Source organism: Gallinula chloropus (genome assembly GCF_964237585.1).
Source record: "Gallinula chloropus genome assembly, chromosome: 2".
Lineage (NCBI taxonomy): Eukaryota > Metazoa > Chordata > Aves > Gruiformes > Rallidae > Gallinula > Gallinula chloropus.
Genome location: NC_140086.1, coordinates 143,082,272 through 143,099,201, shown reverse-complemented (window position 1 = coordinate 143,099,201; position 16,930 = coordinate 143,082,272). Strand labels below are relative to the sequence as shown.

The 16,930-nt window shown below is 38.4% G+C and overlaps 1 protein-coding gene across 1 annotated transcript in view; it reads right to left on the bottom strand.

The window, feature by feature from the left end:
- Positions 1–16,930, bottom strand: part of PLXDC2 (plexin domain containing 2) — a gene marked incomplete at its 5' end in the record, with an annotated part of 260,604 nt that overhangs the window by 120,599 nt on the left and 123,075 nt on the right. Inside the window, one exon of the mRNA XM_084260059.1 lies at positions 2,986–3,132. Within this exon, the coding sequence (XP_084116185.1) occupies positions 2,986–3,132 (147 nt within the window). The remainder of the gene's footprint in view (positions 1–2,985; positions 3,133–16,930) is intronic.

Here is a 16,930-nt window from a genome sequence, read left to right as displayed (position 1 = left end):
ATTTGCAATAAAGACTAGATCTTATTCCCATTCAAGTGAGATACAGATGTCCCATTAACTTCAATCAAAAGCGATGCCTTAAATTCTGACAATGTAAAAATGCTTAATATAGACAATTTTGTAATGTAACAATTCTAATGAAGAACCAACAAGATTTAAAGAATACTTTAAAGTGTAATACTGTAAAAGCCACTAGAAATAAATGTGTTTTTACTTTTCGTGCTAGGAAGCATGTCTCATTTTTCTGAAAGAATATTAAATTTTTCAACCCATTGGAATAAAAGTGTTTTCTTCATGCATAAATGATAGAATGGATTGACAGGAAAGGGAATTGAGTTTCCTAGTATGAGGTTATCCTGTATCTAGCTCAGCATTTGAGTAATCAATTATTAGATATCTAATCTAAACACACTGAGCACCCAAGCCACACCTAAAATTTTATTATACAGTTAAGATGGTGGCAATATACTGTGGGGAAAAAAAAAATCACTATGAGTGATATAAATCCTGTCGTGCTAAATGTTTAAATTGTCCCATTAATATTTGTGTGTTAGCTTACCCAAACAATAATTTTGTTATTTATCAAGCCAAACCATCTCATGGATCCTGTCTTTATTACTTTTTCCTGCAGAAGCAAAACCAAATGGCAGCTTCTGGGAACTCAGCATTACATACTTCCAAATGAAGGAAAACACACAAACTCAATGTAAAATTCTGAGCTACTAGATGCTACTAGAAAAAATCATTAATACTTAAAATATAGTTATTTAACGTCTTGTTCTCCTGTCAAACTGGAGAATAATCTTTAGAAAGTATCAGTATGTAAATCCCCAAGTCACAGAAAGATGTGCAAAACACCCTTTTAAGGGTAATGATGAAGCTTATCTCTGTGGAAGAGAAGGGAAGAAACTGTTGCTCAGTTATGTAGATCTGCTCAGAATACGTGACTACATTTGTTATACACTTACAGAGAACACATCTTTCTGAATAACTTCACTGTGTAGTACACATGGGTGTTGTTTGCTCAGACACATAGAAGAAATCAATTATAGGGCCATAAATAAAATATAAAGCCTTATGGGATGACTCACTGGTACTTTTTCATCTGTCAGAAGGGAAAAAAAAACAAATCTCTGAAAAAGAGGTCCATAAAACCGCATGTAGAGATGGCTGCAGTCACTGTCCAAGATATTGAAGTTAGTAGGAATAGAGATGGATATCAGTGTGCCAAAGTGGAACCACAGCCTTCTCTGCTAGAGCTGACAGGAAGGTGGAGCGGGCACTTGACATTCAGCAGAAGAATCTTACACTGCTTGCTTTGGGGAAGGAGAGTTGAAGCCCTCACACTGCCAAACTCCCCTCTGCCATGCAGAATGGTCCTCCACACCAATGTCACACCCAGACTAAAGGAATTGTTTCATTTTAAACCTCTGGTTAAGTAACTTCAACAAAATGCCCGTCTTAGAATTGACTTTTTTTGGTGTATAACCTCAGGGATCCAACTGGAAACAAAGGCGCTTGGAGAAAAAAGGCACAGGAGGGTGCCATCTTCACTAATCATTGAACAGCAGGTTAAAATTTCTCAAAGAAACTTCACTAATGTTTAAGTCCCAAACCTCATAAATTACTTATTTTAGGGAAATGTATTTTACCTTATACAGATATTTTTAATTCCTTTATTACTTTTTTTGCATGTTTCCATTCTCTCCCTCAACACAGAGCACCAGGTTCCCAGATGAAGGCAGACAATACAGATTCACACTTTTAGGAATCCTTGAGGTTTTTTTTCTCATTAGAAACAAATTGTCTTAAGAAAATAGCTGATACAGTGTTTTATTAAATCTGCCCCAAAGATATACAGCTGCCTAAACCCTCTGCATTTGCATTATCCCTGGCTCCTTACAGTCTTTGGCTATGAGGAATATATATTATGTATTAGACTCTCTGTTAGTCACATGTAGTGGATTTATCACCGCGCTCTGCTCGTTGTATTCTGAGCTAAATACCACACAGTATTTCTTCTTGCTGCCTCTTACATTCCTCTAAGCCAGTCACCTGGCTGGTGCTAGGGAGATAACAGATAGACTGACTGAAAAGATTAATGCAGCTTGGCTTTTCTCTCAACTTTAAAATTGTTAAACACACCTCCATCTTTAACAAATGTACAACTTTTAAATAAGGCATTAACTAGATTTTGGTTTTGAACTAGCGAAACCCAAGGACATTTTGTTGGAGCTAACTTGGTGAATAGATGAAACAAGAATCTTATGTATCACAGTTCTGAGCTGTAATTTTTTATCTTTAATTTGTGTTAATATTGGCTCTTCTGTGTAGGCAGTTTCCAGCCACAGTGAGATTGAGAACACAATCTGTAAATCATGCAGCATTCAATTTCACTTCTAAGCATGTTATCCTATTATTTTAATACCTATTTTACCAGACAGCATGATTACAAGTAAAACAAGATTGTTATTTACACTCTGTGATGTTTATTTGTTGACACTCTGAAGTTGTGATCATGTCTGCCACTTCTGTTACTATACAACATTCTCATTAGTTTCAATTCATCCAAAAGAAAAAACGTGACACCTTGTACAAAATGGAAGCACAAACACAGACATTCTCCATGGGAGACAAACTTTGGCACCTTAATCCCAAACCCAGTTCTGTTGCTTATTCAAGTCAATGGTTACAGTCCATCTGAATTCAGTAGCACTACTAGTTTATTGTTTGAGAGTTTGTGATCCATAAACACAGAGGTGGATTTTAAATATATTCGTGAAGGCATCTCTAAAGGACTGTTATAGCATGTGCAAAAAGGCAACTTGGAAGTATTTGATAGCAACACTGTAGACTTTGATAGCTTGAGTAAAATTCAAAGATGAAGCTCTGAATAACAGTTACAATACTAAATAATACTACTGTGTCAATCACTGGTGAAAAATAGGCATCTGTCAAGGAAAAAAAAAAGGTGCAAGAACTTACTGCTGCTTGTCGATGAGTATTGGACAGGATCCCATGAATCTTTACTTTGTCTTTCTCCATTTGGTCTATATTGACCCACAAATCCCGGCTGGTAGAATCATACGGGCCATATGTCCTTGAGGTATAATAATTATGATCTGTATCCTCCTGAAAGGGTGAAAAAACCCACAGCAAATACAAATTAGAATGGAAGATAAATCTTAGTTTTACATAAAACTCACCCTTGAAACACTGAGTCCTGTTGCTCCTGGGAACAGCAACAAAGACTACACTGCAAGTCGACAATGAAAAAAAAGTACAAACTGAAGAAGTGTTACAGAAGACAGCTCCACTCCTAACCACAAGCAGTTGGGAAGGCAGTTTCGTCATGCAATCATCTCATATTATGATTATAACGTTTACTGTCCCCAAATCCCAATCATCCAGCTCCTGTGACCACATTAGTGAAATCTATGGCAAAATGTTTGATGGCTTTCAAGGCAAGATGTAAGAGCAGCCACGCTCTAACCAAGCAATCAGTGGTACCCACAGCTAACCTCCTATAAGCAATAGTATTTCTTAACATTTCTAAACATAATTTGCTTCATCACACTTTAGAATAACATCAAAAAAATTTCTAATAGGTACAGGATTACACAGTTATTTAATTTTAAAACTCCAAAAGATCATTTTACTATACATTTGCCCCACAGATACACTTGTGGAAGAAAGCTTCACAGTTCTCATGGTCTTTAAAATGACAGCAGCTGCTGTTATGCTCACATCACAGTAAATTCAGAAGTAAAATACATGAACCCTACACATGCCATGAGAGATTGGGCTGGTGGTCCATCAAGTCCTGAAGCTTGCAGATATCCAATGCCACAATCACATGCATAGTTCAGAAGACGGTCAAAGTCATGGCAATGTCTGCTTATTTCAATGACAGAGCTGAGACTCGAACACTCAAAATACTCTGTGTTCCAATCAACCTCACCACGACCAGGTGACACTTGACACCACATACATTTAGCATAATAAAAACAAGTACAAAGTAAAAAAAAAAATTGAAATCTGATCAGGTAAAATTGGGTAAATATTTAAAAATATAAGTATAGGAAATTCCAGAATTTCTGTCAAGGTCAGTAGCTATGACAGTCAGTACCCTCTCAAAATATACCTAAGACAGTGAAAGGGAAAAAAAAAGTGCATGGTCTGAGGTGAGAGATCGAACAAATCCCAGATTCCCAGTCTTCCTTAAGATGTCCCAAGTTGTTGTAAGCATCAAATATTTAAATCAGCTTTCTGCTGAATAGCTACAGAAAACTACAAAAGAAGTGCATGTTGGTATTTCTTGGTGCCTCCCTCCCTTCCTTTTCCTCTGTGCCAAGGCACAATAAACAAAGCCTCAATGATAGTGTTTTAAAATTAGAATAAAAGTAGAAAATAAACAGTGGCATAGGAAATGGAAGGGGCAGACTTGCAATTTAGAATTACCCCTGTTGATGCAGAAGTTCCTCTCCTGCAGCAACTCCTATACCTGGCTGGCAGTGTGGAACCATCCTCATATTGTGTCATGCTGTCATGCAGACCTGACACCCCCTCCCCAACAAGCCCTCCCCAGAACATATAAAACCCATTCCTACTGATGTGATCCTGTGCTGAAGATATACTTGGCAAGGGCTTACATTCTAGATGAAACTGTTCATGCTCTGCGTTAAATATATTGACCATAAATCCTGTTTCAGTTGGATTTCATCCTACATTAACACCATTACTGGTACATTTTACTTAAGCTGTAGCACATATAATCAGGTTATTTTCTCCTTGATGTTTTCTATATCTTCTGCTGTACTTTCCATGCCAGGATGTACTTGCCCAGTACATCTCAGTGACACTTTGGAAACAACTTCTAACAACTTCAGCAGTTCTAGGGGTAGTCACACAACTAAACATAATTAAAACCATACTGTCAGGAAGATGAGAAAAGCCACCTTACCAAATCCTTTTCTTCTTTAATGGTCAACAAAAACAGTTATTACTGTCATGTATACAAAAGAGGTACAGTAAATTAAAAGCTCTTGACAACAAAGAGATATTTTTCCCACCTAATTTATCATTCTGACAATATCCATAGAAATGAAAAGTTACATTTAAGGCATCAACGAGTCTCAAGGAAAGAGCTCCAGGAGACAGAGAAGAAATAATAACCAAACAAGCTTGTTTCAGTTAAACATACAGTAGCTAAATTATAGTTAAAACTATGCTGATTTTTTGCATTTTGAGTTTTTCATAGCTAGTAAAGCTACTCTGTTTAATGGTAGCTAAGCCCTTACCTCCACCATTAGGAAGCTCTAAGACTGAGCCTAGTTGGTAGTTCTGTAAGAATGCTCCAAATGGTATCAAGGTTATGAAGTTAGGCTTTATAGATGCCTAATTTTATCACTGTGAAAAGAAGGTCTGGTATTTGATTTTTAATAAAACACATGAAAATTTGCCTGATTATTGTTAAAATCACAGACTATGTTTAACATTAAATTAACTGAAAGCACTATGGCATTTGCCCCAAAAATTAGTACTGAGAAAATTCATCATCAAACACTAAGTTCAGAAAACCATCTTTAACTCTGAGTATAGTATGAGCATTTATAAATGAATAGGCTATGAAATTAATCAGAAAATTATGATTTCTAAAATCTGCATTTATAGAATAAAATTGAAACACTGTGAGAAGAAAACAGGCAATTATATATTTAAAAATAGACTACTTTTCAGGGAGAAAGCAAAGATAATAAAATACTAGTTCAGAAGAGGAAGGAAATGAGCCAGCAATTAAAAGTATTTCCCTGATGAGGAAAAACAGCTCTGGCAATTCATTTTGCACAAGAAAATGGAACACCTTTTCTATTAAAATAACAACTAAGTGTCCCTGCACTCATTTAGCAAAACCAGCTTCCTCAAAACTGTTCCCACTCTCACCCATTCTCACTAAGCACTTGTCTTACTGTATCTCTGCCTATCCTGTCAGTAAAACACAGTTACAATTGACTTCTGAATTGTTTCAGACTTCTGTTGAAAATTGCTCAACATTATTAGTGCACACTGGCTAAAAACAGCACAAGGGGCGGAACAGAAATGGCAACTCATGTTGGACTTGAGCTAGCTCTGCATCGTAGCTAATGGAAAGGCTCTTCCAGCCAGCACGTACCTGGGCACTGAGAAAGGCCAAGAAAGATGTATAGTCACACACTATGTTACCAGGGTAGAGGAAACACATATGTATGATGTTGCAATTGAATTTCTTCATTTATTTACCTTTGCTTTAGGCAGGCACCAAATGAGGTAGGGGCAGGTGGCAAGCATACATGGAGAATATCCCCAGTATAACAGCCATTAGCAGAAGAGATAAGACAGTATGATTAAAAAAATCATCTATCCTTACATGGGATCTTAATAGGAAGATCAAAGCCAGAAAAAATTGGAGACACACTTTGCACACTGCTGCCGTATAACTGCATTTTAACAGAGAACTGCAATTATAACTATAACATAGCAGTGTTATGATGAAATTTTACAGTTTTATACGATCTGATAACCAAGGAACCCCAAGGAATTCTTAATTTGAACTGGCCTCTCAAAATGCGAAAGCTCATATTTCAGTAGATAAGCTAAATGTGAACTACCACATGAAAGTCTTGCAGAGGATATATATATAGTGGCTGTTACTTAGGAAGCTTGATTATTATGAGCGGTTCTCTGATGCTCAGAAGTACTGATTTAATTTCATAAGTGCTTTGTATCAAGGATAAACTCGCCGCTGTTCAGCCTCTTAACAAAAAGCATTTGTTCCGTACGAATCTCTGCTGAGGTAACATACAATTTACAGAACTGCCTTTCTGCTTTCACAATGACAAAGCTACTGCATATTCTTTTTATTTATTTATTTATTTACTAATGTCTGATGCAGGAAGAATTTTGAAAAATGTATGTATCTATACAGGCATATCATACTCCACGTCAACAGCCAGCAGAACCCGAGGACAGCCTGCAAACATCACCATTGGTTATACAAGCCTTAGCAAAATTCATTTTGAACACCTAATATCATGTCTAATGAAGAAGGGGAAGCCAATCTAACAAAAGAGCTAATCCTTTGTCTGCATGCACTGGGATTAAGAAATTCATCTCACACTATATTCTCCAAGAGTCTACGCAAGCGCCCTGCAGAGTCCTAAAAGTCTGGTGCGTGTGGAGTCCTCAAACTCAATTTTTCACTCAAGCCCGTACGGATATCACTTTGCCCAGAATCTCATATATTTACATCTGGAGGTTATTATTCTGAACACTAAATTATGTCATCAGTTGGGATGAAACAAAAGCATTTAGCTCACAGCTCTCACCCCAATGTATATGCAAAGCTTTATACTGCTCTATAACGTCTTAAACTCCCTGGTTTTTAAACCTCACTTTTCTGAGCGACTGACAGCACCTATAATGGAGAGTCACACATGCTGACAGACAGTCTGGCAGAGAAGGATGCCATAAACCTGTTATTAATCCAAAAAGCCGTTTAGTCTTTCCGGCTTTGTGAAAAGTCAACATGGAGCCACTGCCTTTTTCATGATATTCAGCTGCTTCTGAAAGGAATCTTCCCTCTTGGGGACTGCTATAAAACTGTCAGCCTATTTAGGGGTCATTACAGCAGTCTTATAAAGCCCCTTGGACTGTCTTGTCATAAGAGACAAGCTTCAAAAGAGCAAAAGTCTCTGCAATGCCTTACTTAAGAGAGGAAAAAAGCCAAATCACCAAGTCACTCAAAACCCAATTACAGTGGGGAAATATTTATTATGCAGTTTTGTTCCTGATTTGCTAGAGCAGGAGTTTGAGAAAATGACATTCTCAAAATAAGCCTTTATTAACTGCTCTATAACATCCTCTCCACTAAAAGAAAATAATAGGAACCACTGCAATAAAATAACCATGAAAATACCTAGCAGCAATTTAATTTTGGTGTAATTATGAAATGTGTTATACAGTTTATTTTCTAATTTTTAGATATATATATAAATGACTGTTCACAAAACTGAAACTCAGAGAATGACTTTTGGTAAACATAAAAAAGTAACTGTTAGGCCTAGACCACAGATTATCTACGGTTATGACCCCACGCCTGTTACCAGTCCCATTCTTAGGGGCTCATGGCTCCAGATAATGCCATAAATAATTACATTTTCTGTCAAGTTAGCTTTTGAAGATTTAGTACTTCAGTCTTTTAAAGACTAACTTCTGCATGTAATATAACAGTGTATTTCTGAGCATATGTATTTTTATGTATTTTGAGCCATACTGTGCATTTTCTCCTCCAAGACACATCATAAATTCAGTTTAATTTTTTTCTTTTTTAATGCAGAAACTTTAAACTCTCCATAGCCCATTTCTTTCTCTGGTGCATATTCAGAAGCTGGGATGGGTAATTTGTCCTTGTTTCCCATCCTCTGTTGGAAGACATGAGAAGAAAACAGAGAAACCAAGACCCAGCAGCCATGAGACCTCACATGAGGAGAGAAAATGGCAGATCTAAACTGGGAGGAATGGATCTGCTGGATTAAATTAATATTAGCAGGAATAGTTTTTAGTTGATCAGGGCTGTGTGTAGGACAGGCAGGAAACTGCCTCCACATGCGCTGCAATTCCTGAGCAGTTAATTCTGTGTCTCAGGGATCTATCAGGGCTCAGAGATCAAATCGTAAGGCAGTGAGCTCTGAGAACATGTGCGACCAGTATTACACTGCTACAGGCAGTAGCTTTTTACCTATAGGGATAAAGGCGGTATGTTCATGTCACCCAGCACCAGTCTTTGGCAAAACTGAGCTGTCCAGTTCAGCTGCACTGCTCAGCTTATAGCCAGACACTACCATGCTCATCACACAGCCTGGGCATCAAGGATAAACCATATTGCTATGACTTCTCTAGAAAACCCTTGGTTTAAATGGATTGCAATCCAAACTGGTAGTCTATTTAACCAGAGCACTTTCTAGTTTAGCTCTGACATACAACATACTTGAATTGTTAGTTACCAAAAGACCAGTCTGCCTGAAATCCACAGTCAATATCCAAAATTTCAAAATTAGCATTCATGTCTTCGAGAGAAAGCGAGTGATAATTAAAGTGGTTAAGCTGTATATGGAAAGCCAGCTGTTTGCTTTGGAAAACGTACCCATTGTACTTTGCACACATGTACTTTTCTATGTACATCTGCAACAGCAGTTGTAAGGTTGTTCTATACCAAACTATTGAAAAGAATACTGTGTATGACTTTTATAAACTCTTCTCAGCAGCCACATTTCAGAAGGACTTGTCACTGAAATGCTTCTTTATCTGATCTTGCAGTCATGTGCAAAAAATAGTGAAATCCCTTGAGAGCTCTCTAATATAAAGTGTCACAACTGTAAGACATTACATTTAATTGACATGCTCGATGAGTTACATGTTGGCTAGACACACTCCCATTGCACAACATGAGGCTACAAACAAGCTCTCTGCAGGGTCTGCACTCCGGCTCTTTTCAGGGCTGATACTCGAAACATTTTGCCGCGACTTAGACAAACACCCTTCCCCTGCTGTCTGAAAAGTACTGCTGCCTTCAAAGTAACCCACTGTCCAGCTGATATAATATTCTCAAATATTTCAAAGTTGCACTAACATAAGATACTTTTTTAAATAGATGCTATTTTTTCTTCTGTATAATTTTCAACTATGTTTCTTTTTAAGAATATACTGATTCAAAGTGGGAAAGTTTCATAAACTTGTATTTCCATTTTTGGCTTTCAGCTAAATACAGGACATCAGAAGATAAAATGCAAGGCTCTACAGAATTACTTTCTACTTGAAAGTGGGCAGGGGGAAGATGGCAAACATATATATTCCCTCCTAACCAGTGAAAAACAGAGAAACGTGAAGACGTGAGACTGCTTGTATTCCAAATCTTTTTTCTTTTTTTTTTTTTTTTGGGGGGGGGGGGGGGGGGGTTGGAGGGAGCAAGGAGGAATCTCAACATTTTGACCCTGACCAGAAACAGGCCATTTTTATTTTGCTCTACTCCAGGGGGATCACAGCATTGTATCCCTCATAGCATTTAAATGCTCCACCTGTATGAGATTAGAGAGATAGGATTTCCACTGGCAATTTCTTCCCTTCCTACTTTTGTTGCTACGGCTACCGAAAGAATAGTCTGAGTGATGCTTTCTTTATTTAAAAATTTTACTAAGAACTTTTGAAAAGTCATGCAGCTTGATACAAATGCATGAAACAAACCTCCAGTAACACTGTCACATCTCTTTTCTTCTATTAAATGTTGTGTTGCTAAAAAGCCTGATGAATATGTAAAGGTTTGCTGTTTGGGTTTTTTTTGCCCCCTTTGTTATTCACACTGCAATTTGTTGAAGAGTCCAAAATCTCCATTGCCAGTTTTTTATTGATGGTCTCTGAAAAGCTACACACGCTGCACATGAAATCATACCAGTGTTAAAGAAGAAAGAAAAAAAAGATATTTTGTTTTTATTACCTATGAATTTCTGTTCTGTGTATGACATACTAGAACTATTAAAGGTGTTTCATCAGCAGCTGATAGCATTTGACTGGCTATTTTTGGCAGGACAAATGCATGTTTACAAATGGAACTTTCTTAGCTCCAATCCAATTCTTGGTAAGAATTTTGAGCTTTGGCCCTCTTTATTATTCTCTTTGAAAAGGCTGTATAACTCACGCAATTACAATGAAGACAGGCCACTGACTTCCTCATAAATGCTGAAAGCTCTCAAGTTATGATTACTAAGTTTACACACAAAGGAAGCATGTGACCAAATCTGAAATGATACACACAACTGCTTACATGCCAAGCTGTTACTGTTTTGGGATAACAGACAATTGACTCTCACATATTAGAAAAACATGCAATATTTTCAGAGTGGCACAAAGTAATCCATCAATGTCAGCAGGATTCCTACAGCTTTGAAAAATCTATCCCTAAGGATTGGTGTTATCCAAACTGGAATTACGTGGCTTAGCACAACAACTTTTTACTTACCTACCCAAATTCCCCTGCACTAACTCCTCAGTAATGTATTCATCCTCACTCCATGCTCCAAACCTGCTACGCACAATTTGCTGTGTGCTGTTAAATTAGTTAGGGCTGTTTGTTTTGCATGGGTTGAAATGAACATCATCCACTGCTTTTTGCAGGACAGAATAGATCCAAGTTTCCATCATGAGGGCACTTCAGGTGAACATGAAGGTCAGAAAGAAAGCGGTCGGAGAGGAGAAACCTTCCCAGTCTTCACAGCCACGCTAATATTCAGCTTTTACTATCTGAATCTATTTTCAGTGAACTTCTGCAAGCAAGGGCTGAGACATGTATGACTGAATTAATTATATTGGAAAAAAGTACAAGGTCTGTCATTCATAACACTCATAGCTCTTTTAAGTCATGAGTTAAGCAATTCTGGAATAATTGTAGTGTGCTTTAGGAACTTGGAGTTGAAGAGGGATGCGGAAATGTAAAATACTATCATCAAGACGTTTCAAAGGCAGATTCCATTAAATTCTGAATCCCCTGTATCCTTCCTTGCTCCAAAAATTCATTATCATCAGCATGTCAAATTAACTGCCCTGTGTGCCAACATAGCTAAGCATGTGGAAATGAACTCAAGATTACCACAGAGAACCATGACTTCCCTTACTTAGGAGTGGGGAAACTTGATTTTAATCTATTTCCTTCCCTCTACATCCCCCAAGTTTAAATAGAGAATGAGTCTCACCTCCAGACTTAGCCTTTTTCTTTTTCAGCTACACCTGAGTAGTCAGTAGAACCATCACCCCTTGAGTTTTAATTGAGAATAATGGAAATGCTGACGGGCTCATTGCCACAAGACTTCTTGCAGAGCTGGAAATTAATTCAGTCTAGCTGAAGACCGTAGCTAGACCCAGTGCAAGTGTCAAGATGACCTTGATTTAAGTAAGCAATTAGTAAATTCAGTGCAAAAATATATATGAGGCTTTTGACTAGTTTACCATTTTGCAACTGAAAGAAAACAAGACAGTCACATCACTGGTGGAAAACTCATCTGGACAAGCAGAAAAAAGTGAGTAAATTAATGATTAGCCCAGTTGCTAATAGTATTTGCAGGTGACACACTGTGTGGTGTGATTTATTAAGAATAGATTACTAAGGACTTTCATGTGTGATCTGTGCTGCTTCCAGATCAATTACCTTTCTGGCTTTTCTTTATAGCTATTAAAACCAGTCAGTTAAATACTGGATATAGCAATAATTTACAGAAATTTTAGTTTGACTTAGAATATCATCTGAAGCATCTTGGTTTTTTGAGAGGTTCAACTACTTTCCTTAACATCACATGAAGAATAGTTTTCCCTTGACTCAGTGTGAAAAAAGGAGACTAGGTTTTTCTGAGGATAAGTTACGTTTTCCATCTCAAATGGTAATTTTCTAAAATAAACCCTTAAAAAGTGTGAATAAAACCATTTTAAAATATCAATAACCTTTTCAGAAAAAAGTGTAATAAAAGCTGTTTAGAAGCACTGCAAGAAAATTCTATACATCTTAGCTTTCAATTACTGTATCATTTAACAGCAAATTTTGTCTAATAATAAAAATATGACATCTAAATTTTCTGCTCTATAGATTTGTTCATGATGGTTTCAGTGCAACTCCAGCATTTCCCAAGACTGTTCCTCCAGTACATACTAAATATCTGTCACAACTTTCAAGTTTCTACAGAAATAATTCTATGAATCACAGAGTGGTCTGGGTTGGAAGGGACCCAAAGGATCATAGGGTTCCAATCCCCCTGCCACAGGCAGGGCCACCAACCTCCAGGCCTGGATATATACAAGGTTGCCCAGGGCCCCATCCAACCTGGCCATGAACACCACCAAACTGTCAGCTCACTATGCAATTATCATATTGTTCAGTTTTGAGGCTTCAATTATCCACAGAGCAAGTTTTGCTGCTTCTAACACAGTGCATTAGAGCAGTAATCGGAGGACCAACTTATCATTTGCCCCGCTGAGTGAGATTTAACCTTAGCCATTATTTCTTTTCCTTGCTCAGACTTGCAGTAAGAGCATAGCACTGGGCACACTGACACTGCTGTCAGTAGCTGAGAGTAATTGCTCTCAAATCCCAAGGGCTGTAAAACTCAATCCCTTCGGCTGTTTTTGCCAGTCAGAATCAGACATCTTCACCTCCACAAGTGACTGGGACTGATAAGGGAGAAGCCTTCTTCTGGGCAGAAGCTCTGGGAGAAAACACAAAATTCAGCAAGAGATTCTTGCCAGTAGGAAACCCACCAGTGGTATTCTGATAGGGGTAAGATGCTTTTCAGGTCTAAATCACAGGAACTGCTAAAATTTACATTTCAAACAATATCTAGAGAAACGAAGGAGAGAAAAAGAAAGGTGTCTTCAGTTAGCAACAGCTATACTTTAGTTGAAAGCAATGCACTGCAGGAGATATCAGTGACATCCACAGGAATAAATGAATCATTTCACTACCGAAAAAATAAATTTGCTTTGCGCTGAAATAGCCACAATTTTCTATGCTCACAAGTACTATGCTGGGAGGGGCAGAAAAAAGGAAGGTAGAGTTGAGTTTGATTTGACTTATCCTCAGCATGGTGTTTCATGCTTGGAACGGAATCTTCTTCTGTCACACAGTTGCAATCATTCATTCAGTTCTAAGACTTTATATGAAAAATTACAGTTTTCTCACTCTTTTCATGGTGCAAAGCAATAAAACCTTACTGTTAGCATGTCTGCGCTCAGCTCAAGCCTGACTATGATTTAATCTATTATTTTCTTGCTGGATTTCTTTCTGGTATTTAAAGTTTGTGAAAGTTTGCCTTTGATGCAGTATCTCTACACAACAGCAACACATCTGAAAGTAACTGACAAGTTCAAAGGTTATTTTGCAAAGTTCGTTAACGTCTGTTATTTTGACAAATTTGCCAACTTCTGCTAATGCCAATGCAAGCTCCAAATTAAAGACTGCTCCATTTCAATTTCTCTGTATTTTACTTTTCAGTGTTTTACTGTTCACTTGGGTTAAGCAGTAACAAGGATCAGGGGCAGAGAATGGTGAAGCCAAGGACCAAACAAGTTGCCTACAAACCTTCAATAAAGCCTGGAGCTGCTGTACAGAAGATCTGGGATAAAGAGACAAAAAATAAATATAGAAGGATAATCACCTCTGTATGGAGCTCCACACAGCCATAATCCCAATTCACTTGAAAAATTATGGGCATTTTAAACTATGGAACATTATAATGAAAAATTTGTATGATGCACAATTATATATTAATGCTAATATAGGCATGATGTGGTGCTTTAGCCCTGGATGGAGGCCAGACGCCCACCAAAATCAGTCTATTACTCCCCTTCTTAGTTGGACAGGGGAGAATATATATATTAAGAGGCTCAGGAGTCAAAATAAGGACAGGGAGAGATCATCCTGTCATTGAATGACACAGAGCGAAGGAAAGAAAACTACCTAATTTATTACACTACACTACAAAGAACAGTGAAACTGGAGTCAGAAGTGCGACCAGATCTTAAAACACATGCAACCAGATCTTAAGACACTTCCTTCTTAGCAGACTTCAGTCAGAATTTTGCTTCATTCTTCCCTCCTGTTCGCAGCACAGGGCAGGCAGGGACTGGGGAAAATGGGGTTCTCAGTAGCACCTTCCCCTCACCCCTCCATTCTAAGCAGACTTCCCTTTAGCCATGATTCTGCTTCCTTCTTCCCCCCACTTGCAGCACAGAGAGGCAGGGACTGGGAGATGGGGGCTTCGGTCAGTCCCTTGCAAGTTGGTTTCCTTCTCGGCTGGGGGGGAGGGGAGGAGGCATTCATTCCACACCCTCCCCCTGTTGCACCGTGGGGTCTCACCCACAGAAGACAGTCCTCCACAAACTTCTCCAACATGAGTCCTTTCCCACAGGGCTTTATCTCTTTATCACAATGTCTCTCAGTCCCAGTCCTCCACGGGATTCCAAGCCTTCTCCCCAGCACACCTGTTCCGGCACAAGTATCTCTCTCTCATCTCTGTGTCTCTGATTCTCCTCATGGCTGCAAGTGCTGGCAGGGGTTTGTTTCCACCTGCTCCATCCAGCGTGGAGCCCCTCCACGGGCTGCAGGTGGGGTCTTGGCCTTTTCCATGGGTTTCTCCCCAGGCTACAAGGGGCATCTTTCTCTTTGGCACCTGGGGTGCTTCCTCCCCCTTTCCCTGCCTTGGTGTCTGGACAGCTCGTTACATCTTCTCACTCCCTTCTCTGGTGGCAAAATGCAGCTACTTCCGGATTGTCTTCTCCTATATGTGATTCCCAGAGGCGCTATGACTATCTCTCGGGCCGCAACTTTTGGCCTGGAATTGCTCGTTGTTTATAGTTTAGGCTGGCAGAAAACTGTGACTGCTGCTTACAAAAACCGTTTCAGCAGCACAGCTACACAAAACTGCAACACATGACCACTGAGAACTGGAAAAGACTTATATTCAAGTACTGTGGCATGACAGGAATGCACCTTAGTGCACTGGGGACCCAACATCCATACTAATGTATTTCAGGGATCAGTTCCTTTTCCAGTAAATACAAATGAGAAACAGGCAACAAGAACTTCTGCTAATTACCATTGTTACCTTTACGGCTACAGGGCTTTGGCGATTAACAGAACAGTTGGTTATACCATGACAACAAATCTGAATTTAAATAAACAATGTTAATAATTTACTTAATAGTGAGTTATTGCAGAGTCTATTTTTTTTCTTTTGTAAGAGTATGTGAAGACTGGTAGTATATTTATTCTATTTTTCTCCTTGCTTGAAAGAAGGAATGTGAAAATAGACACATTCATTAAGACATATTTTCATGCTCACCGCTTTTCAAGAACTTCGTGTTCACAACACCAAATTCCACTCTACACATTGCATTTCCTAGGATCTACTTATTCTAAATAAAGGCGCTTTTGAATATCCTGAGAAAAACAAACAAAAGTAGTGAATTACTCAAGAAACAAAAAAACCCAATACTTGGGACTTGAAAGAAGAGTCCCAAGAAAGATATGGGGTGGGAAGTAAATTAGATTTGAATTTATATGATTGTGACATCCCATAAACTTGAGAAACAAATTATCGAGAAAGAAAAATTGTTGATATAGATGGCACTTCATTTTTGAATGTGCCACATCTCCAATGCATCCACAATAATGCCTGTCTTTGAGGTCCCTGTAACTATGATGTAGTGCACATATCCCCTCTTAGCCTGGTACCCACAGGTTTGTGGAAGCTGCCTTTGAACTGCCTTGTCTTGAGCATGGGTGGGTTAGTGCCTACGGAATGTCATACTGATGCTTCTAAACTCCAAACAATTCCTCTGGCTTAGTGGGAAACACTTCAACTTCTGAGAGTCGTGAAGTTTCTACTTCAGGTAGAAGAATAATACTTCAAACTGTGACCCATGGGAAGGAAAAACTTTAAATGCATTTGAGTTCTCCTTAAGTATTATTAGTGCAGGACACACTCCCAGGAAGGCAAAAGATTAAATCATTAGTTACCAAACCGGTAGAGAGAAAACCTTAAAAAGAACGTAAGAAGTTAGACTATACTAATAATTTTCCTTTAAAAAAAAAAGTAAAAAAAAAAAGTAATTTCAAATTTCTCCAAGATATGCCTTAGCCACAGATGCTCCTATCTTCAAAGGGAAACATTTCAATACTTTCCTTTACTGTCAAGCCAACTCGATGCACTGTGCCAACAGAATACTATCTTTTTGGGGTTGACCTTTATAGTGTATTTGGACTGCTGACAACCTATTTCTCCACCTGTCCCAAGGTTATCCACTTTAGGGATTTCTCTAGGGCTGTAAAATTTGTGCCCATCTGTACAAGATGAGA